This window comes from Bufo bufo, chromosome 2 (genome assembly GCF_905171765.1).
Source record: "Bufo bufo chromosome 2, aBufBuf1.1, whole genome shotgun sequence".
Taxonomy (NCBI): domain Eukaryota; kingdom Metazoa; phylum Chordata; class Amphibia; order Anura; family Bufonidae; genus Bufo; species Bufo bufo.
Genome location: NC_053390.1, coordinates 757,502,730 through 757,527,370, shown reverse-complemented (window position 1 = coordinate 757,527,370; position 24,641 = coordinate 757,502,730). Strand labels below are relative to the sequence as shown.

Here is a 24,641-nt window from a genome sequence, read left to right as displayed (position 1 = left end):
TGGTCACATGCACTGATCCAGTCAATGACGTGATGTGGCCACAAGCAGCATGTCACCGGTGAAGCCAGTCATTGACTGGAGCAGTGCATGTGGCCATGCCAAAGGTCAGCCTGGTGTAAACAGTGCGGGGATTGGAAGATGGAGACAGCAGAGGACCGGAGCGTTGTGGAGCAGGCAAGTATGAATCCTCTTTATCAGAAGGCAGGCTGTGGGCATTACATAAAATATCATTATTCCTGGAAAACCCCTTTAAGGCTATATGCAGGGGCGTAACTACCATAGCGGCAGACCATGTGACTGCTATAGAGCCCAGGGCAAGAGGGGGCCCAGTTGGGATTATCCCTCTAAAGGAACAACCTTTATCAAATGAGGCAGTGGAAAAAATGGCCCAATGGTTATTGAAAGGGGTTTAGGCAGAAACCCTTCTGTCCTGTGTGGGGGGCCTGGTTTGTCCCTTGCTATGGGGCCCTTACTTCTCTATGTACGCCACTGGCTATATGGGTTATCAATGGTGCAGAAATCAAAGCCACACATAAGTCCAGCAATGACATGTTAATATGACGCGTGCTGACATCATCGCCAGAGCCCGGTGAACACAGACCGTTGGGGGGACCACGGAGGTGTCAGTACAGAGGTAGCAGAGTAAGTACTACTAGGTGGTTTTTTTTTGTGTGCTTTTTTTGGAACATTGTAATCTGTTGGGGGGAAAAAATCATGGGGTTGGAGAATTCCCTTTAAGAAGTGGATAAAAAGCACCCACATACGGTAAGAGTGCAGAAATGTAGCCAAAATGTTATACATCAGTGCAATGAACCCTAATTGGAAAAAGAAATCTACGCAGGTCTGCCAAAATCTGCAACTCTGGGAAAGTTAGATTCTTTAATCATTTTTGGCATCTGCTGTATTTTCCTTGAGCAACGTAAGAATGTCCTTCCTGTCCCCACAGACTGGGCTGTAACCCAAGGATTAGTTTTCATTGGTGTCAGTAAAATAAAAGGTGTATGGGCCCTACGAATGATGGATTGGGAGCCGCTGCCATCGCCATCCTGAGTCTTCCCATTCCATGCTTCAGAAAGTTATACTTCCAAACACTGCTCTTCCTATACCGCAAGGATTCAAAGTTTACAATGTATTGTATTACAATGTACAATGGGTTTCTCAACTCCGGTCCTCGGGACCCACCTACCGCTCAGGATTTGTGAATATCCCACAGAATGAACACCTGTGGTGAGTCCTGATGCATGGACACTAATTACATCACCTGCTCAATACTAAGGAAACCCTGAAAACATGACCGGCAGGTGGGCCCTGAGGACTGGAGGTGGGGAACCCTGGTACATCATCCTGTTGATTACATATTAGGCTACATTCACACGACAGTGAAAATATATGGCCATGAAAAACGGACACACTGTCAGTTTTTTTATGGCCATTTTTTTAACCAGATTTGCATCCATTTTCTGTCTGTCTGGCCTTTTTGCATCCGTTTTAAAGGACGGTAAAAACAGCCATCGAAATTGGCTTTTTAAAAAAAAAAAAACATGTAGCAAGAATTGCGCAATACTGTGTTAACGGAAAAAACAAAAAAAACACTATGTGATGTTGAATACATTTGTGTTAATAAATACAAACGTTTTATGGGAGTGACACCTTTACTGGCTAATCAGAAAAAAAATAAAAACATATTGCAACCTTTGAGAGCACAAAGGGTCCTTCTTAAGGAAAATTTACAAATGCCTGATGAAGGAACCTTTGACCTCTAACAGGTTGCAATATGATTTTTTTTTCTGATTAGCCAATAAAGGTATCACTGCGGTAATAACACCCCCCGTAATCACTCATCTCATCCACTTGCGCGCGCAGAGGCAGTCCCTCCTTTCTTGATGCTGAAGGACCTGCGCTCAAGCATGATGACGTCACCATACGCTCCCAACATGATCATGTGGTGACGTCATCACGCTTGAGCACAGGTGTTTCAGCAGGTCCTTTAGTACCAACAGAGGAGTGACTGCACGTGCAAGTGGAAGAGGCAAGTGCTTTTTTTTTAACCCCTAAAAGGCCATTTTGCAGTAGTGTACCCATTTTTAACAGCCGTTAGATTAGACGGGTGCACTCCTGCCTAACAAGAATTGATTTTAATGGGGTCCATCTGGCCGTCAAAACGTCCAAAAATAGAACATGTTCTATTTTTTAACAGCCGCTATTCTCTGATGAAATGGTGAATAACCAAATTAAAGAAGACATGGTGGTAAAGGTAGAGCTACATGACAATATCCATAATCTTGCAGAGGATGCTGCCATATTGGTGGAGGAACTTGCCATTGCTTTGGGATGCGGCAGGACAAATCAAGTTGTGTTCACACCTTTATGTGCAGATATTATACTGGTATACAGTATAGCTCACCAGTGTGTTACACCTTCACCTGGACCACAACTGGATGCATCCACCTGGCATCCTACATTGATATGTCACCATTTCACCCAAAACGAGAAACTGTGTCCTTCACCCAGGAACCAAACATATTATATACTCAGTGGACATTCATTTGGCAGATGTCGGTGGAGGATCAAGCATGTTGAACTTCAGCAAACCCAATCCCTTGTTCTACCAGCAACTCATACCCCTTTACCTAAAGAGAACTCATGAATGCTGAACCGAGTGTTCATGTGTATGGGCGGGTCAGGAGGAATAGCTGGCGGCTGAACACTCGTTTAGGTGTGTGGCCACTATTAGGGTTTGTCATAAATTTTAAGCAAATAGTGGACACATATGATGGCCAGTTCCTGCAATATGGAGGCGAGAGGCTGCTGGAATAAGCTAAAAGGGTCATCAAATATGTTTGGCCAGCTTAAAGGAGTTGTTGTCCGCTTTGAGCAGTCTCTACGTATTAGAAGAGCCCCTTTTCAAGTTCTCTGCAGCTCCTCCACAGGGGAATTTAAGTATTACAATGCACCTATTCAAATCAAAGGAATGTAATGGAGGACAGAACAGGTCCTCCAAAGTGAGAGATGCTCTTTGTAGCCACACTCTACTCTAGCCAAGAGATGAGGAACCTGAGTACCAGACCTCCTCTGTTTAATTCAGTAATAGGGTACATGAATTTTTGAAACTGGACAACCCCTTTAATGATACCAGCCTCTACCAAGGTGAGTAAGATAACACAATTAATATTATACAAAGTATATACAAAACATTGAACCTACGCCCAAGTCCCACAGACACATTGTAGCTGAGGCCTCAATGAAGCAGAAAAGGGAGGAAAAAGAGAATCATAAGTAAAACAGGATACATGTAATTTAGTCAACAATATTAAAGATTATACATGGAAAATGAATCTACGTAGCGTCTCCTCCAAAAATTGTCACCCAGCTTTCCTGGACTTCTGAATGACAATAACCATTCAGAAGTTTAGAGATACTGGGTGACAACCTCTGGGGGAATCATAAGGAAAAGGTCGCATGCGGCAGGTTAGTTACAGATATGTGTGCCACTGTTCTGTTTTGCTAGGACTGAAGTCTAGGGAGGTCTAGGCTTCTCCTTGTGGAGGCTACTAGTTGGTGTAGGGCAGCCATGGCGAATCCGCGGCTCTAGTTGTTGTAAAACTACAACTCCCACCATGCACTGCTATAGGCCAATAGCTGTAGGAAGTCGGGGCATGCTGGGAATTGTAGTTTTGCAACAGCTGGAGAGCCTCAGGTTGGCCATCCCTGGTGTAGGGAGTCGTATAGACCATGCAATGCCTTCTGGGACAAGGATATATAAAATATCTCCAATCCCAGAGGAAGATCAGTGTCTCTTTAGTGCCACCTATTGGATGTAGGATGTCCAACCTGTTAACAGGCCTTGCAGCAAGCAAAATGCATAGCCCACCTGTGATGGCTAACCTCCAGTTGTGGTAAAACTATGACTCCCAAGATATACACTTGCTTGGCTGTTTTCAGAACTAACTCCATAGAAATGAATGGAGCATGCTGGGAGTCGTAGTTTCACCATAGCTGGAGTGCCGGAGGTTAGCCATCACTGGAAGCTATACCAACTGGAATTCTCCATGAGAAGGAACAGTATCCCACTAGAGCAACGTCAATGTCTTCTCACCTAGCCAACCCTGCTCTGCACAGATGAGAGGCAGAAACCCTGAAACAGCGTTTTGCAGATGGGTGTCCTTTCCTTATGGTCTGTTAAAGCGTTGGACATTGACATATAGGCTAGCTACTTCCAACAGGCGACACTAAAGAGGCTCCTGGATGAGAGCTAACTTACAAATGACTAGGACAGAAAAAGGATTATTATGTGCCTATCCCGTTATAATGAAGCATCTTCCCTGTTACAGGCTACAGGCAGTGTTCCCTCTAAGCCTTGACCGCTGCTGAGCGTGGTCGGCTTAGAGATGGGCAATGCTTAGTCAAAGGTGGGCGATAGGACAATCAAACAAGAAGGAGCAGTATTATAGTAGTTATATTCTTGTACATAGGAGCAGTATTATAGTAGTTATATTCTTGTACATAGGAGCAGTATTATAGTAGTTATATTCTTGTACATAGGAGCAGTATTATAGTAGTTATATTCTTGTACATAGGAGCAGTATTATAATAGTTATATTCTTGTACATAGGAAGCAGTATTATAGTAGTTATATTCTTGTACATAGGAGGCAGTATTATAATAGTTATATTCTTGTACATAGGAACAGTATTATAGTAGTTATATTCTTGTACATAGGAGGCAGTATTATAGTAGTTATATTCTTGTACATAGGAGCAGTATTATAGTAGTTATATTCTTGTACATAGGAGGCAGTATTATAGTACTTATATTCTTGTATGTAGGAGGCAGTATTATAGTAGTTCTATTCTTGTATGTAGGAGGCAGTATTATAGTAGTTATATTCTTGTACATAGGAGCAGTATTATAGTAGTTATATTCTTGTATGTAGGAGGCAGTATTATAGTAGTTCTATTCTTGTACGTAGGAGCAGTATTATAGTAGTTCTATTCTTGTATGTAGGAGGCAGTATTATAGTAGTTATATTCTTGTACATAGGAGCAGTATTATAGTAGTTATATTCTTGTATGTAGGAGGCAGTATTATAGTAGTTCTATTCTTGTACGTAGGAGCAGTATTATAGTAGTTCTATTCTTGTACGTAGGAGCAGTATTATAGTAGTTCTATTCTTGTACGTAGGAGCAGTATTATAGTAGTTATATTCTTGTACATAGGAGCAGTATTATAGTAGTTCTATTCTTGTACGTAGGAGCAGTATTATAGTAGTTATATTCTTGTACATAGGAGCAGTATTATAGTAGTTCTATTCTTGTACGTAGGAGCAGTATTATAGTAGTTATATTCTTGTACGTAGGAGCAGTATTATAGTAGTTATATTCTTGTATGTAGGAGGCAGTATTATAGTAGTTCTATTCTTGTACGTAGGAGCAGTATTATAGTAGTTCTATTCTTGTACGTAGGAGCAGTATTATAGTAGTTCTATTCTTGTACGTAGGAGCAGTATTATAGTAGTTATATTCTTGTACATAGGAGCAGTATTATAGTAGTTCTATTCTTGTACGTAGGAGCAGTATTATAGTAGTTATATTCTTGTACATAGGAGCAGTATTATAGTAGTTCTATTCTTGTACGTAGGAGCAGTATTATAGTAGTTATATTCTTGTACGTAGGAGCAGTATTATAGTAGTTATATTCTTGTATGTAGGAGGCAGTATTATAGTAGTTCTATTCTTGTACGTAGGAGCAGTATTATAGTAGTTATATTCTTGTACATAGAGGCAGTATTATATAAGTTACAATTATTATTTTGCACTTGGTTATATGATGGTGAACATGGAATATGCCTTTGTCCTTCATTGAGTGAATAGTTTGTTTAACACTATAAAGACAACATTGTGGGCGGCACGGTGGATCAGTGCCTTGCAGCGCTGGGTTCCTAGGTTCGAATCCGACCAAGGACAACATCAGCATTGAGTTTGTATGTTCTTCCTGTGTTTGTCTGGGTTTCCTTCTGGTTCTCTGGTTTTTCTCACACTCCAAAAACATACTGATGGGGAACTTAGATTGTGAGCTCCACTTGGGACAGCTGGATGCTAATGTCTGTAAATCGCTGCGGAATATAGTAGCGCTATATGAGTGTATAAAATAAATAAATAAATAAAAATTGTGGTCTCCTTTGAACTTTGACTTTTCTTTACTGCAGCTTCTTCTGTATTGCAGAAGAAGAAGGTGCTGCACAGCCCTGTGGTATGTGCTGTGGAGATTGCCTACTGTACCCTAGATAGTGGTAAGGCCACGATTTCTCCCTCCAGCTACATACCATGCTGAGGGCAGAGTGAGGCACTGGGATATGAAGGGAATGGCAATGTTGTGTGGGAGACATGCAGTGAAAGCCTGAAGCCTTCCTCACTTTGCAAACATTAAAAGATGAAGTGTCCTGTTCAACTAAATGGAAGATGAAGCTCTGCAATTACCCTGCACTCTGCTCCCGCCCGATCTATGGGAACAATCAGGGAGATTTTAATGTCTTCACTTTGCAGGCAGCGTCTCCCCCTGTCCCTGACACTTTAGCCGCCCTCAGGCTATAAGATAGCGTCACCTCCACGTTCCCTTGCCCTGCTGCTGCGTGCTGCTCAGTCCTCTTCCGGTCAGAAAAAGAAGGAGGAGGCAGCAGTAGCGCGGCAATATGTGGAGGCGGCGCCCCGCTGAGCCGCACACTGAACGTATTGATGAAGAAGTCATCATCATGATGACTGTGGCCGGCCCGGAGCCGACATTATAAAGTGGTGAGCGGGGGCACAATAATTGATGCGCGGCCGCGCACCTTAGAGGGAACACAATGGCTACAGGTCAAACATTGAGAATGACTGGACAAGAAAAATGTCACAAATCGATAGCACCGCATCATTTTGGCCTTTTGGCCAGGGAGGTTATTGCTATGTTCAGACATTCTCAGTTGGAATAATAGCAATGTGCTTCGTGTAAAGCTTGGCCTGAGGCATATACTGTACATAACAAACACCTTCTAAGAGAGAACCCCTCAGCCACGGCTTTCACCGACATCGGTCATGTTTGCTGTGACCTATATAACGCAAGTATATGAAATAAATATGAAAAAGTACTGACCAGGGAGACTCCATAATCCAGACACCTCCAGCGTCCGCAGCTTCTTCTCCAACTCCGCCACTCTGTTCCCTAAAATCCTGGAGGATGCGAAGAAACGGTCAGATTTTATAAGATCAAAATGGTTTTCAAAAGAAGATATACATGAGGTGCTTGATTGAGGGACAGAATCGGATGTGTGGTCACAAGCTGCACTACTAAGCCAGGTGTCGGTTTCTGTTCACCAATTCAAAGCAGACATTTTACCACTGAAATCAATGGAGAGGTGGCAGCGCTTGTGCTGGCTCCTTTAGCCGAGGTCTATCATGGGATTGAAAGCTGTTCTCCTGACAGCTGAAGGACCCACCTTTCATGCACTTATGGCATATGGCTGTGATGGCTAACCTCCGGCACTCCAGCTGAGGTAAAACTACAACTCCCAAGATGCACACTTGCTTGGCTGTTCTCAGAACTCCATAGAAATGAATGGCGCATGCTAGGGGTCGTAGTATCACCACAGCTGGAGTGTCGGAGGTTAGCCATCACTGTGGCATGGGATGAGTGATAACTGTCTGATCGACGGGGGTCTCACTGCTGGGACCCCCAGGATCATGAGACCGCAGGTCCTGTTTCCCGCTGTATAAATGAAGCAGCACATCACTCCATTCATCTCTATGGGACTGCCAGACATTGCAGTAGAGCAACTCGTCAACCAGCAGTCCCATACTAGGCTGGGGGTCCCAATGACGGGACACTTATCACCTAAATTCTAAATCTTGGGACAACCAGCTCTACGGGTATATTCATATGTGAAGGCTGTCATCAGACTATTTTGATGCAGTTTGTAAAGGCAAAAAATCAGTTGTGGATCATCAAAGGATCAAAAAAGCATAAAGGACATCTACTCCTTTTTGGATCCATTCTTAGTTTTGCCTTCAAAAACTGCATCAAAAAACCTGTACATGTAAACACAACACCCTATTAAATGGAAATATGCTGGATTTTTTTTTATGATGGTCGCAGGTTATCTGCCGGCAGGGGTGCTGAGAGCCTGACCTCCCCCACCCAGAGGATAGTTCATCAATTTCATGAATAGCTCTTTAAATTATGTTTTGGGACCACATTTCCAGATTCAATAGAAAAATACAAGCTGTCATTTTTATTTGTTAGCTTACAGATTCACGCAGCCCAAATATGCCAACAGTACTCCGGATCCTGCAGAGTAACCTCGTCTGAAGGAAAATTCTCAGAATAAGTGTCTGGGCCTCAGAGTGTGATGAAACATCTTGGATGCTGTTCCAGGTTTCCCGTACAGACGGGGAGCGGCAGTGACCGTCAACAGGAGGCCGGGGGGGAAGAGTGCACTTACTTGTTAGTCTGTCTTTGGTGCTGGATCACCATGTTTTTCTCGTGAATAGTTTCGAGCAGCGCTGTGGCCAGCGACTTGAGATCAGAGATGGACTGTGGAGTAGCAGGCAGACTGCAGCCTTGACCCTCGGACAACAGCTCCTGAACTGCACAAAACAAAGGAGTAGCTGGTGACGGATAATAAAGCGAGATGTTCAATCCGTCCGGCGACTCAATGCCATGAAAGTAATGCAGGCTGGAAATAGGTCGCTAACATAGCTGAATGAACCAAATAAAGGGGTACTCTGGTATATCACTGCTATCCGACTGATCCTGACAATAAGGGCTCATATGCTGGAGCGCCGCTGCCTTCTCAAACAGCTGATTGGCGGGGGTCCCTAGTGTCGGACCACCGCCAGTCAGAGGCTGATGATCTATCCAGAGGATAGATCATCAATTTAAAAAAACTGCAGAACCCCTTTAAAGGGCATCTGTCAGCAGTTTTGTACCTATGACACTGGCTGACCAGTTACATGTGCACTTGGCAGATGAAGGCATCTGTGTTGGTCTCATGTTCATATGTGCCTTTATTGCTGGGAAAAATGATGGTTTTGTTATATGCAAATAAGCCTCTAGGAGCAACAGGGGCGTAGTCATTACACCTAGAGGCTCTGCTCTCTCTGCAACTGCTGCATCCTCTCCGCTTTGACAGGGCTAGGCAGTTTAAATGTCTTCACGCCTGGCGCTGTAAATCAAAGTGGAGAGGGCTCAGCAGTTGCAGAGAGAGCAGAGCCTCTAGGTGTAATGACGACGCCCCCGTTGCTCCTAGAGGCTCATTTGCATATAATAAAACATAATTTCTCTCAGCAATGCGGGCACATATGAACATGAGACCAACACAGATGCCTTCAGCTGCCAAGCGCACATGTAACAGGTCAGCCAGTGTCATAGGTACAAAACTGCTGACAGATGCCCTTTAATGAATCCCATTTACGGTTGCTCAGCGGTGTAGATGTCACATGACAGACCAATCGGCAGTCAGCGTGTATGGGACATTAAAGGGCTAGACAGAAGCAGACCCTGAGCAGCCAAAAATATTGAAGACATTCCAGAGGATCTGAACATAACCCTTACGAGACACAAAATATCTGTATTTAGTGCCCAGTACCTTGCTTGGCAGACAGCACCCCAGTCAGGGCACTGCTATTAGACTTGCTACTTGACTTTGAATTCTTCCTCTTCTCCAGTGCATTCTGAAATACAAGCGAAGGGTCACTTCATGTAGAAGGAACAAAAAGACATGATGGAAACTAATGGGAGCGATCTAACTGGCTGCTAGAACATCACATCCACCATGACAGGAGAGTTTCATCTAGAAAATAACGCTTAATGCCCCGTACCAATTCTAGTCTACATTTCATTCTTCTAATGTATTTCGGTAAATTAAAGTCCAACTTCGTAGAGTCTTAAAAAACACAGAGTTAAATCATAATTCTTTCTGCCACCACTAGGTGGAGCACACCACGTACTGATTTATCAGTGAGTCATGGCAGCCGTGTTTACCCCGGTGCAGTGAGCTCCCTCTAGTGGCATCTACAGGCAAATAGAAGTTTATCATGTAAGTAGTTCACTGAATGAAAGGAAGCAGGTGAATGGAGATCATTACGAGTTCTGACCCTAGGAAGGATTTTGGACCTTTTGGAGTAGATAAAATTATAGATAAATTGCCACTAAACCACTCTAGAATCTTACATGGATACTAGTACTTACCCTAAAACTATGGGAAAAAACAGTACTTTAAGACAGTTAGCAAAGGGAGTATAACTCTGGGTACTTGGAAACCCCCTTTAAACCTCTTGTATTGTCCCTGGAGGCCCCCTATGTATTAAGTACAATCCCGCAGAGCTGAGGACATGAAGGTGTAGTGTGAAATGACTGCAGTGATATAACCAGGGCGAGATATCCTGCGCAGGATCACACTTATAATGAAGGAAGCTGTTATACTGCTATGACACATTGGCCGCATCTTTGTGAAATTTAGGACTTTCTGTAACTTTATCCAAACATAAAAAGGTAGTATTGCTCAGATGGGACGTTACATTTCTGTTTTAGACACGTTTTGCTTGTTGGCAATAAGGTGTGTGGAAACCTAGAATAAGGCAGACAAGTATTACGGTATTCCTGCTATTGCTAAATGTCACCAACCCTGTAATACAAGGAGACCTAGGAAGACATTTATAAATGGCCTTTTAGTGTGCATTGCTTTTTAAAGTGTTTTTTTTTTTTTTTGTTTGTTTTTTTAAAGTGTCAAAATTCAGCACGAAAAACGTACAAAATGTTCAGGTTGTGATAAGGGTTGAGCGAACCCGAACTGTAAAGTTCGGGTTCGTACCGAACTTTACGGTGTTCGGCACCCGAACATTTCAGTAAAAGTTCGGGTTCGGTGTTCGGGTAATATTAATATACCATCGGATCAGAGTTTTCTCCAATCCGATGGTATATTTTAGCTTGAAGCGTCCCCATCACCATGGGAACGCCTCTATGTTAGAATATACCATCGGATTTGAGTTAGATCGTGAAAACTCAGATCCGACAGTATATTCTAACACAGAGGCGTTCCCCATAGTGATGGGGACGCTTTAAGTTAGAATATACTGAGAACTGTGGACATAACGGCTCCCTGCTGCCTGGCAGCACCCGATCTCTTACAGGGGGCTGAGATCCGCACAATTAACCCCTCAGGTGCGGCACCTGAGGGGTTAATTGTGCGGATCTCAGCCCCCTGTAAGAGATCGGGTGCTGCCAGGCAGCAGGGGGCAGTTATGTACACAGTTCTTAGTATATTCTAACTTGAAGCGTCCCCATCACCATGGGAACGCCTCTGTTAGAATATACTGTCGGATCTGAGTTTTCACGATCGTGAAAACTCAGATCTGAAAAAGCTAATACTATTATTTTTAACATGGTTATAACGGAAAATAATAAAGTGAAGTTCGGATCCCCATTGACTTCGGGTCCAAGTTCGGATCCAGTTCGTGTCCCGAACCCGAACTTTTTTTTAAAGTTCGGCCGAACTCCCCGAACATCTAGGTGTTCACTCAACTCTAGTTGTGATATATACGTCATTATAATGGCGCCCCCTGGTGTTAATTCTGTAAAGTAATGTGCACGTTCACCAGCTGAGCTGAATGAAAAGGTCACACTTGTGCCATCAGCCGGATCTTCTTTTAGAAGGGATGACTGATGTTCTTGACGGCGAACAGAAAATGCCTTCTCTATGGAGAGAAGAGCTCGTACTGTGTAAGGAGACTCACACAGAGGTGGAGGGAGAATCATACACAGGAGCTTGAAGCCCTCTCCTGTGCGGAGACTGCCGGCTGTCCTTCTTATCTAGAGCAGGGCTCTCCCTCTAGGGCGGCATTTGTAAAGCTTCTTCTAAAGAGGAGGCAAAGGTAGTGATATAGAGCAATCTACCTCTGCAGGCAACAGAGAGCGCCACAGCAGAAAAAACACACCCGTTGAGCTGTGACAGGGAGAGAGCTGCAGCAGAAAGGACATTCCTCCTAAGTGTGACAGAGAGAGAGCTGCAGCAGACACAAACACACCCTGACAGGGAGAGAGCTGCAGCAGAAAGGACATTCCTCCTAAGCTGTGATAGGCAGAGAGCTGCAGCTGAAAGAACGCGCCACCTGAGCTGCGATAGGGAGAGAGCTGCAGCAGAAAGGAGGCACCTTCTGAGCCGTGATAAGGAAAGATCTACAGCAGAAAGGACATGCTTCCTAAGTTGTGATAAGGAGAGGGTTGCAGCAGAAAGGACACAACTTCTGAGCCGTGATAAGATCAGATCTACAGCAGAAAGGATATGCTTCCTTGTTGTGATAAGGAGAGGGCTGCAGCAGAAAGGACACACCTCCTGAGATGTATAAAAAGAACATAAAAAGGCTCCTGTATTTTAGTACATTTTGAATGACAGCTGACCCGCTACAACCACGACAGAGATTGGAGAAACTTAACAGTATCAAGAAAAGGTTGTCTACACGCTCTGCCCGAGCCCTCCCTCCCATAGTGTGCCGGATGTTAAGACAGACCCTGGGCCCAACAAAGACCATCAAGGTTGCCCTGAGGTAAAACATGTTAAAGGGTTTTCTGGTTCTTTAAAATTGATGGCAGGTATCCCCATAAATTCTAACAATAATTAGGTGAGCCAAAAAAAAAAAAGAAAGCGTAAATAAAAATGTTAGAAAATGTAAAAGGTTTAAAAAAAATGGAATAAACATGATTAAAATAATAAAGCAAAGACATTCTGTAGACTGTTTTACATAGTTCATACTGTAAACCTGCCTTTGTCACACAAAACTCATATGATATCAGTCATATTTTCTTCATAAAACCCCTGGAGCCGCTGCCTGTGGGTTTATCCTGAGTTGCCACCTAAGAGTATGGACATGTGATGCTGTGTCACAAACCGACACAAAAGCAAGACATCAAGTGCACGAAATCCAAACAATTGCTTTCAATTTGAACACATTTCATTTCTCAATGCATTTTCAAAAAAATGGTTTCTTTACCTTGTATTTGACAATGTTGCTTTTCTGCAGATTAATGTCTTCTTGCAGTTGTTTCAATCTCTCTTGTAAATATCTGGAGAAAAATAAGATTGGATCTCATTCCGTAGGTCTAGGGCGTGGGATGGGAAACACAAGAATGATAAAACAATAACAGCGTGCACAGAAGGCGAGAGACGGAGAACCAACCCGAGGCCTCTCTGCAGACTTCAGAAAATGAATAGGATTCTCCAACAACCTGTGTTCATCATGGCTGTCCTTATGTAGCCCTCAATGATGGACATCACTCACATCCACAAAGCTAGTTTACTGCAGAAGAAATGGCTACTTCAGCTGCATTCACACAGCAAGGTGGGGTCACAACATGACATCACGATAATTTTGCCAATTTTTGCTTTCCAGAAGACATCCTTAATTACAGCATTTTATCCCATTTTTTCACTCAAGCCATCAGTAATGCATTCAGCAGACAGGCGTTTATAACAGCATGGAGCTGAGCATTAGCCGTTATCTCTCCCAGAAGAGCTGGTTAAAGACCACTCCTGACAGGCAGGCACAGAACACAAAGGGTAAATATGCAACCCCATTAATTTCCAAATGGAGAAAAAAAGCAGGGGACTTTAATTACTGCAGCCTTTTACTTTTTTGTTGCTGATGTTAGCTGGAGAAGAAGATACTGTAGAAGATGAATCAACTGATCGATCCACCTAAAGTAACTTGAATATCCAATCAAAAGAGAGAATTACAATCTCTGCGTGTGTGCGTGTATAGCAGGAACTTGCTAGATACAAAAAAAGTCCTGTTATTACAGCAGCATCAGCACTAGTTCAAGCAGGCAATTTCTGTAGTGTGAGTGGTGTGACCATAAGGCTTCAGGCACGTGACAGTATTTTGGATCCACATTTTTTTGCGGATCACACATGGACCCATTCATTTCTAGGAGTCCACCAAGAAAAAAAAAGCTGAAGTCAGCTGTCCACATCCGTATGTCCTTCCCTGCAGTCCATTCAATACTGTGTGCTAGGGAGTCCTCCTATACATGATCTCTAGGCTCTTCATTCCACGCAGTGAATCAAACAGACTCCACCACTTGGCTTGGGCTGCAGCTGCTCAACATTACGGCTCATGCTGCGGTCCGCAATGCATGGGCACCGACAGTAAGGCTGCCGCATGCGGACGCAGAACCCATTCACTTGAATGGGGTCCGCACCGCAAAAAAGTAGTGCATGCATGGAGGCACGGACAGAAACCCCACCGCTCCACAGCGCCGATGCCCGTATACTGTGGACCTGCAGTCTGTGTGGCCACAGCTGTGTGCATGAGCCCTAAATTACGGCAAAACAACTGGGTCAGTTCAAGAAAGTCAACCAACGTTTAGCTTAGGGTCTCCGTCACCAGTGACTGTTGTCCTCTGATAGAGCATTATGAAATTGGGGACAGATTCCCAGACTGACCAAAAAAGTCTTGATGCTTTAGAGTCCATACATTGGGCAGTGGCAATACTCATGAGACGAGAACTTACCAACACACAAGTCATACGCTATAATCCCGTAGCGCTGCTAACTGCCATAGACGTTCAGACAATTACCTCCTTAAACATCAACCATTGGAGAAACAGGTCCAAGAACCATTAAGATTCTTGATGAAAACTTTCCCTCAGCTCCGTGCAATTCTCCTGAGAACTACCAGCTGTCCTGATGTAATGTATACGGATGCAGAATATCCCACCGGCTGTGAAGTTCTCCTTCTGATTTCAGACCAACATTTGTTTCTGAAGTTTCTTTCTCATTAACTAAACTTCCGCTATTTGATGCCGTTTAGGGACCGTATTATCTGAAGTCCCTGAAGGTTAATTTAATACCATTAAATCAGCTCACTACTACGCAGTGCTTCTATCGCCCAACTGTTCCAGTGCCATAATGATTTAGAACATTCTGTTGCTTCTACTAACGGAGGATAAAAGAAAAAAGAAAACAAACAACTGCAACTGAAAGACTCATGAAGGCTCTTTAAATAGAAGCAGACCCAGCTTTAAAGGGGTTTTCTGGATTTTCCATATCCGAGTCCTGACACCCTTGCTGATCAGCTGTATGAAGGGGCTTCAGAGCTCCATGAATGCTTCGGCCTCTTCCTAGGCCAGTGACATCATATTCATCAGTCACGTGGCCTATGAGCAGCTCAGCCCCATTTAAGTGAATGAGGCTGAGCTGCAATACCAAGCGCGGCCACTATCAAAAGGATGGCACTGTGCTTGGTAAACCGTGAGGCCACACTTAGTAAGACCACAGGACTCATCGGAGCTCTAGTGAGCGCCACAGCTTCCTCAAACAGCTGATCAGCAAGGGCGCTGGGAGTCAGACCCCCACCAATCTCATATTGATGACCTATCCCGAGGATAGGCTACCAATATAAATATCCCAGAAAACTGCTTTAAAGGTTATGGGCACTTTCAGGGCAATTTTTTATGATTGCTTTTTACTCATTTTGTGCTAAAAATAATTTTTCAATTGCATTTTATTCAAAATATTCATCTGTTTCTGAGATACAAGGGGTAAAAATCTGGCTGTTTTCTTTGAACCTCGTCATGTGATGGCTCATGTGTAGCTCTGATCTCCTGACCTCAAAAATACTCCTATCAAACCGATAAGAATCAGGTTTAACCCCTTAACGACCAGCGCCATATATGTACGGGAGAAGGTCCGCCGGGTGCTGGGGCAGGATCGCAGGGGAATCGGGGAACCAAGGCTGCTCTTGCCGGCAGGCATCCATGCCGGGTAAGGGCAGCATGGTGTCTTTCCGCACCCCTGGAGCAACAAGCACTGCGATTGGTTGGTCAATGAAGACCGGCACATCGCAGCACTGGAAGCAGAAGAAAGCTGTGGGGCGAGTCAGGGGGGGGTGACTAGTGCTGAAATAGTCAGCATCGGTCTCCTCCGAAGTCAGGCAGGGGACTCCAGTGTTTGGCGGCCCCTGCCAGCGCTGCAATTGGCTGGAACAATGCTCCAGTCAATGGCAGGGCTATAGCAGCACAGGAAAGGGCTGAACCTCTCTGCAGGCAGCCATTCTAGCTGGTGACTGCATGCAGAGAGGTTCTGTGCTTCTCTGTGCTGCTTGTTGGCTTGCTGGGACTTGTGGTGTACCACCACTACGATTGAGCTTTTGATTTGAGGGATCATTTACAAGGGGCTCAGGCCAGTCATTCACAAGTGGCTCTGAGGGTGGGCTCCTGCACCAACATACGCAAGGTACACAATTGTCCAGCCAGGGCATAGTTCTGGAGGATGACGAGGAGGAGATGGAGGAGGAGGAACCATGTTCACAGCAGGGTGGCACCCAGACCAGCTCATGGCCATCACTGCTGCGTGGCTTGGGGGATACAGAGGACACAGACGATACACCTCCCACAGAGGACAGCTTTTCGTTGCCTCTGGGCAGCCTTGCACACATGAGCGATTACATGCTGCAGTGTCTCCGCAACGACCGCAGAGTTGCCCACATTCTAACTTGTGCGGATTACTGGGTGGCCACGCTGCTGGATCCCCGGTACAAGGACAACGTACCGTCCTTAATTCCGTCACTGGAGCGTGATCGTAAGATGCGCGAGTACAAGCGCACGCTGGTTGACGCGCTGCTGGTGGCATTCCCACCTGACAGCGGGGGCACAGTGGAAGCACAAGGCGAAGGCAGAGGACTAGGAAGAGGTCGCTAATGCAGCTGGGGCACCGCCAGCACCTCAGAAGTCAGGGTTAGCATGGCCGACATGTGGAAAAGCTTTGTCAGCACGCCACAACAACCAGCACCACCAGCTGATATGGAACGTCTTAGCAGGAGGCAGCATTTCACCAACATGGTGGAGCAGTATGTGTGCACGCGCCTACACTTACTGAATGACGAGTCTGCCCCCTTCAACTTCTGGGTCTCCAAATTGGGCACATGGCCTGAGCTTGCCCTTTACGCCTTGGAGGGGCTGGCCTGCCCTGCAGCCAGTGTATTATCTGAACGTGTGTTTAGCACGGCAGGGGGCGTCATCACAGACAAGCGCAGCCGCCTGTCCACAGCCAACGTGGACAAGCTCACGTTAAAATAAAATAAACCAGGCTTGGATCCCTCAGGACTTGTCTGTACCTTGTGCAGAATGGACATGCATTACCCAGCCATTGTTGTACTGCAGCGCACTATTTGTTTTATTTTTTATATTTCCCAATGTTTTGGGGTCTATCCAAATTTGAACAAAAAAAATAAAAAAATAAAATAAAATAAAAAACAAAAACAACAACCAGTGTTGGCTACCTCCTCCTCCTCCACTGCAGCTTCTACCTACACCGCCACATCCACCGCCTCCTCAACCTCCTACTCCAAATGTACCTCGTCCTCCTAGATCAAGATTATTATTTTTTATTTTTACGTATTTTATGTTATTTTAAGTCATTTCCCTATCCACATTTGTTTGCAGAGCACTTGCCATGCTCTTAACCACATTTTGCTGCCTTTTGCAGCCATCTAGCCCTTTCCATGACTTTTTTTTAGAGGCATTTTAGTGCTCCAAAGTTCGGGTCCCCATTGATTTCAGTTCGGGTCCCGAACTCGAACTTTTTTGTGAAGTTCGGCCGAACCCGAACATCTAGGTGTCCACTCAACTCTACACATATACATTGGGCCAAACTGAGTGTGTATGAAGGAGTCGGGGAAGATGTCTGTCTCCTAACGGGGAATATTAGTAACAAGTTAATCCCTAGCCACTAGATAGGGCATAACTGTTAGAGCAGTGGGGCCCACCTATCATGAGAACTGGGGTCTTGTGTCACTGCCACTCCACTCATCTCTATGAAACTGCCAGAGATAGAGGAGTACAGTGCTCAGCTATGTCCAGTAGTCCCATACAGTTTGAATGCAGCAGAAGAGTTTTTCTCCATTCACGGTGGACACAGGACCCCTGTTCTTATGATCAGTCAGTGTGCCATCGGTCAGACCTCTGTGGATCTAACAGTATGCCCTATCCATTCCTTCCTTGGAACGTTAGGACTTATTTTCATTGTGTCCTCACCTTCAAAGTAAAATCCCAAATGTTCCACCACACCATTCAACAACTCTGCTCTACAGCTCTAAGTTTATTGTATAGACAGCGCTAAAAAATACATACAGACTTTTTTTTTTTATTAAAAGGGGGTTTCTCACTAGTGGGTCCAAATGCCAGCATCCCCCTGATCTTCAGAATGAAGGAGCAGCATTGATGGTTGAGCCCTGAAGCTCCTTCACAGCTTTTCCTGCTATTAACCCCATTCACATGAACGAAGCTGCGTTGCATTTCTTGCACAGCGGGCGCCTGGGAGCTCCAGAGGTGGGATCATATGTTATAGCATATTCTAGAGTTTGCATAATAGATGGGAATACCCCTTCACTGCGGCACACCTGCTGAAAGGAACACACACACAAACTCCCACCAAGCATATGCTGAAATTAATCGAGCATATGGTCAGCCCTATGACTGCGTGAGGTTTGCTTTTTTTTTTTGGTCACTGCTGTGATAAACATGTGTCTGTCTATAGCTTGGGCATTTTCTGTGACCGCTCTGGAAGTCCTCTCTACCTGACCCACCTGTTCTCCATGCACAGAGCATCGATGTCTATGATCCTCTTCTCATGGCCGCCTAGGACGTGGTTAAGCTCTTGGTTCAACCTCTCAGATTTATCTTGGAAGAACGATCGCTCCTGCTTCACATCCTCGAGTTCGTCCACTGCTCCTCTCAGGTCATGTTCCAGGCCTTCCATCTGTAAAAGACATGCTACGTGAAATTATTCTGCTATGAAACAGCCTGGTACAAAACTGGTTAATAACATGTCAGTCACTGAAGAAATTGGGGCATGCCAGGAGAATATATTGTCAGTTGTCAGATTTTGAAATGGATTGAGCCTTACGGAAAAAGGACATGGCCTTTAGGGTCCATTCACACGTCGGTAAGTGTTTTGCGGATCCTCAAAACACGGAAACCGGCAATGTGCGTTCCGCATTTTGCGGACCGCGCATCGCCGGCACTCTCATAGAAAACCCTTTTCTTGTTCGCAATTGCAGACAAGAATAGGACATGTTCTATTTTTTTGGCGGAACAGAAGTGCGGATCCGCAAGTGCGGATCCGCAAATGCGGACAGCACATTCCGGCCCCATTAAAAATGAATGGGTCCGCACCTGTTCCGCAAAATTGCGGAACGGATACAGACCCATTTTGCAGACGTGTGAATGGACCCTTACTGTGAGATTACATTATGATCTGAGGCCTAACTTGTCATAGGTTTGCCCTTTAAATTCCTGGGAAATGGGAAAAGCCTACACCGGAGATACATCTCAAGTAGAAAATATATATATATTTATTAGGGTGCCTTCACACGCGGCAGAAAATGATGAGATTCAAAATCAGTTCCATGCTTGCTGCCCTATTCAAATGAATGGAACTGATTTTCAGTCGCAGAATTTCCTGCCACGTGTGAAAGCATCCTTATAATTATGTCCTACCCAATTTAAAGGGCATCTGTCAGCAGTTTTGTACCTATAAAAACTGGCTGACCTGTTACATGTGCGCTTGACAGCTGAATGCATCTGTGTTGGTCCCATGTTCATGTGTGCTCGCATTACTGAGAATAATTATGTTTTAATATATGCAAATGATCCTTTAGGAGCAACGGGGGAGTTGCCGTTACACCTAGAGGCTCTGCTCTCTCTGCAACTACCATGCCCTCTCCATTTTGATTAGCAGGGCAAGGTGTTATGACATTTACACTACCTGCCCCTGTCAATCAAAGTGGAGAAGGCGCGGTAGTTGTAAAGAGAACTGAGTCTAGGTGCAACAGCAACTCCCTCATTGCTCCAATAGGCTCATTTACATATTTTACCATTTCATTTTTCTCAGCAATGCTGGCACATATGAACATTGGACCAACAAAGATACCTTCAGGTCAGCCAGTTTCATAGGTACAAATCTGACTGAAGCCCTTCAATCATGAGTGCTACAGGGTGGCCCACTAAAAAGTAGCCCCTTCCAATATCTCCAAATGAAACTGCCTAATAGTAAATCAGTCTTAGTTGTCCATAGCAACCAATCAGAGCTCAGATTTTAGAGCCCTGTAGGAACTGAGCTAAAGGCAGCTTGTTATAGAGCAGGAGGAGCTGAGCAGATTGGTATTTAGTGTTGCAGAAACAGGTTCAGTACAACCTGTATTTTATTCACCTAAAGGGGTTATCCCATGACTAATGTAAAAAATAAATCATTTAGTACATGACAGCCTCTTTATAACACAGCTAGAACCAGCCCTGTACCTCACATGGATCCAAAGATCTCCCCATTCATTGCTCTGCTAAATTTATATCAAGCTGACAGCTCAAGGGGAGTGTCTTTTCTGCTACAGCTCAGGGGGCGTGTCCATGCTCTACCTATCACAGCTCAGGAGGCAGTTGAAGGATGAAACTGAGCATGTGCGGCCATCTCTGTGAGCAGGACAAAGAAATAAGGAGAAAAAAACAGCAGGTGGCGCTATAGATACTTTTTATTGAAAAACTCAGTGTCTAAGCTACATTTTTAATTACAAACAATTACAAAAGTATTCAGATCTGGGTGCTCGTTTGAAAATGGTAGAATATTTTTTGTGATGCAACCCCTTTAAATTTATGCTCATTCTGGGCTTTGAAGTCAAGGAGGTGTTCGCTAGAGTGACAGCTATCTGTATACACAGTCATAAAGTGAAGGCTGTCAATCACTGATAGGACCGCCTCCTGGACTTCAAAGCCCAGAATGAGAAGGAATTGAAGTTAATCTTTTCCCATAAAACTATAAATCTGCTCAGCTCCTCCTGCTCTATAACAGGCTGCCTGCAGCTCAGACAACGTGTTCAATATGACAGGTTCCCTGTAAGTGAACAAGGCTTCACTGCAATACCAGACACAACCGATTGATGTGACTTCTGGGGGGAAAAAGTTGACCAACCTCCATTGTAACCCTTTTAGGAAACATCTATTCTCTTGATCACTGGGGGCCCCTATCTCCAGAATGGAGGTCCTACAAACCATCTAGGAACAGAAGAACTAGTCCTCTGACCGGTTCTGGACATAGGTTTGGGTCCTAGATGTAAGACCCACATCGATATATCAGACATTTAGGACATATCCTGTGAAGGTGTCATAAATATCTAAGATAGGAATATACTTTTAAAAGAGCAGGCAGCTTTCTAAAACACATTTTCAAACACCTTATAAGGAATTTCACGACCCTCTCTTGATTAGCCAGAACAGGGATGAGCTACAAAGAGCACGTCTTGTTCTGAAGGACCGAACACATGCAGCACAGTACATAGACAGACCATAGATTTCAATGAGCACTGTGTAGTACCTCACTCCCCCTGCGGTGGTGCTGTGGGGAAATGAAACACGTGCTGCTGGATTCCGCTACAGATTACAGCTGATTGCTGATGTGACCAGCTCAATGTTGAGGTACTCAGCCAGTAAAGAGGGTTTCACCTGTTCTGTAGGGATACTAACAAAAAAAGTCTGGTTGTGCGGAGATGTCTGAGACCACTGCGGCAGACCAGACAGAGCATTCAATATTGCACACGTCTCCAGCTGTTCGTCAATTTATCGCAACACGAGGAGATAATACTGAAACATTAATCCTGTATGATTTATTTCTACGCTTTCCACCCACAAATGTTCTCCGAAACAGGACACTTATGCTGCAATTAGAGGAACTAAAATAACAATAATAATAATAATATCCATAGACAACAACAGAACACTGACATCAAGTGGCCAAGTAGTCCACCGAAATAACCAACGCCAAGAGGTTTCTAGTTTGCTTCAAGCATAGTTTTTAAAGTCAAGAGAATAATATTTTTTATATTTTCATATTTCGAGTATTTCATGTTCACACAATATATTTTATAGACCACTCATTCACAAATGATACCTTTAATATGACAGCATACAAGACCCCTGCCAACACAAGATTTTGTGAGGAGTAGTAAAATGGTCACCGCTGTAATACTCGTTGGTCTGAGTGTCGCAAAATGAGAGCAGCAGCTCTCGCCATGGCGCACTAAGGATGCCAAGCGGGGATCCCTTTCTATTACATACATAAGCCTTAATAGGGAATATTATGGACACGCCTTGACTTAAAGGGGCTGTCCGGGCTTTTACTATTTATAGGTCATCAATAGTAAATGCCTGTACAGCCCCTTTACTTGAACTATCCATTTAACCTCTCCAGGGCCAGGATACAGCATTTTTTTTTTTTCATTTCTTCAATGCCACATCCCGAAGCCATTTTATTTTTCTGCTGACTTCTTGTATATTTGTTTTTTCAAGAACAAGTTCAAATTTTTATTGCCACCATTCTGGGATAAATATGATGCATTGTATGACTTTTATTAGCTTTTGGGGGTGATGAAAAAACAAACAACAATTCTGCCATTGTTTTTTGGGTTGTACTCTGGGTGAAAGCTTTGTACAGTACCTTCACTACTTTTGCACAGCAAAAACACTTAAATAATTCTGTCACCACATTCCAAGACCCTAACATTTTTCTTTTTCTGTTGACAGAGCTGTACATGGGCTTGTTTTGTGCAGGATAAGTTGAAGTATTAAAGGGGTTTTCTGAGATTTTTTAACTGATGACTTATCCTCAGGATAGGTCATCAGTATCTAATTGGTGGAGGTCTGACACCCGGGACCCCCAACGAACAGCTGTTTGAGAAAGCACCAGCAGCAGCGCCGTGGCCTTCTCGCAGCTTTGCCTAGGCCATGTGATGTCATGGTCAAAGGTTGGTGACATGGCCTTGGCGCAGCTCAGCCCCATTGAAGTGAATGGGGCTGAACTGTGATACCAATCACTTTTTATTCGGCCTTTTTTTGGCATGGGACAAACAATCAATTTAAAAAAAAAATTTTGCTTTTTTTTCACGACTTTCATCATGTAGTATAAATATCATTTTAATTTTATTATACACAATGTTAAAAAATACCAAAAATGTGTAATTTTTTTAAAATGTTTTTTTCATTATATGGGCATTTTTAATGGGATAATGGATTTCATTGACTTAATACTCTACATTTTAATAGCTTTTTTTCTTCAATAATCTCGCCTGATCAATCATATCATACACTGCAATACTCCAGTATTGCAGTGTATTACTGCCTGTCAGCAATCTATTAGGGCCTGCCTTAGAAAATGCTTACTAGGCAAATACAAATAGCTGACATGTGAGCCTTTGTTAGGCCCCTAGGTACCATGACAACCTATTGACGATTGGGGAACCAATAGGTTAACAGAGGGACCTCCCTCCTATTAAACTTCACAGATGCAGCAGTCAGTCGCTAATGCCCACGGCATCTAGGGGGTTAAATGGTTGGGATTAGAAATGAGTGAAAAGATTCTACAGAATTGTTTTGCCTAATCAGTATGACCGTTAGAATCATTTTGTCCAATCAGCAGGGCTTATGCAAATGAAGAAGCCCTGCTGATTGGACAAATAGATTCTGTAGAATCTTTTCGCTCATCTCTTAGCGCCAATCCTGGCAGTTGCAGCAGGGTGTATACTACAGCCGACACCCACCGCCGATGGCACAGGCACAGCTTCTGAGCCCGCAACATCCATGGGATGTAACTGCAAGTCGAGTTACGGAAGGTTGCTCCAAGCTTTGATCCGTCAAAGTGTGGGAAAAGGTTAATAAGAAAAGGTATTAAAAAAAATAACATAAAATGGAGCATATCCATTTTGGCACAGAAATGTTCAAGTGAATACGGCTGAGCTGCAACATCAGACACAGCCAGGAACAAAGGCACGTCTGTTTCTGGAAAGAAAAAGGACTCCTTCTAAATGCAGTCCCGCTGTCAATGGCCTAATGACTAACGCCAGGGAGGTCAGCTGGTGTTGGCAGTGATGCTACAGGAGAATTATTGTCTACATCAGTCACGCCGATCCTTGCAGGCTGATGGGTCAACTCCTCTACCATGACCCCTAAATGCTTATTATTTGTATCATAAGTTACCTGCTCTCTGGCTTTCTCCAGCTGTAGCACAAGGTCCTCACGCTCGTGCGGCGCAAAATGGCGGACTCCAACCTCATCATCTCCGAGTCTTTGCTTGGCAATGGTCATTCTTAACAGCTGGGGACAGACAGGAGCGCACAATTACAGAAACGGTATGTGAATGTTGTACTCTATTCCACCTGCGGCACAAGTCAAGAATCAGTGCAGGTCCAGAAATGCAAGTTCACATTTCGAAAAATACAAAAAATGTAAAAAATGTGGGCTTTTTTTGGGGCGTGCTATAGGCATTTCTTGCGGATAGCACACTGACCCATTCATTTCTCTAGGGCCATACACACATCCGTCTTTTGTGGATCTAGGTGGCCATTCTGTAAATTATAGAGCAGGTGCTATTCTTGTCTGGGGTTTTTGGACGAGAATAGCCTTTCAATTGAAGGGAGTAAGAAGAATATGGAAGCTATCTGTATTTTACACATCTGTATTGCAGATCACAATATGGACATATCCACGTTCCCACGTTTGAATGGACACACGTGTGTCCACTGCTCCATTCGACTCTATGGGACTGCCGGAGATAGAAGAGTACAAGTGCTCAG

At 44.1% G+C, this 24,641-nt stretch overlaps 1 protein-coding gene across 2 annotated transcripts in view; it reads right to left on the bottom strand.

Moving 5' to 3' along the window:
* Positions 1-24,641, bottom strand: part of CCDC149 (coiled-coil domain containing 149) — a 58,813-nt gene that overhangs the window by 7,665 nt on the left and 26,507 nt on the right. For both annotated transcript variants that reach the window (XM_040419022.1, XM_040419021.1), the window contains exons 5-10: positions 24,046-24,162; positions 18,612-18,784; positions 13,020-13,092; positions 9,620-9,704; positions 8,474-8,618; positions 7,129-7,205 (exon numbers count right to left, since the gene is read on the bottom strand). In XM_040419022.1, the coding sequence (XP_040274956.1) occupies positions 7,129-7,205; positions 8,474-8,618; positions 9,620-9,704; positions 13,020-13,092; positions 18,612-18,784; positions 24,046-24,162 (670 nt within the window). The remainder of the gene's footprint in view (positions 1-7,128; positions 7,206-8,473; positions 8,619-9,619; positions 9,705-13,019; positions 13,093-18,611; positions 18,785-24,045; positions 24,163-24,641) is intronic.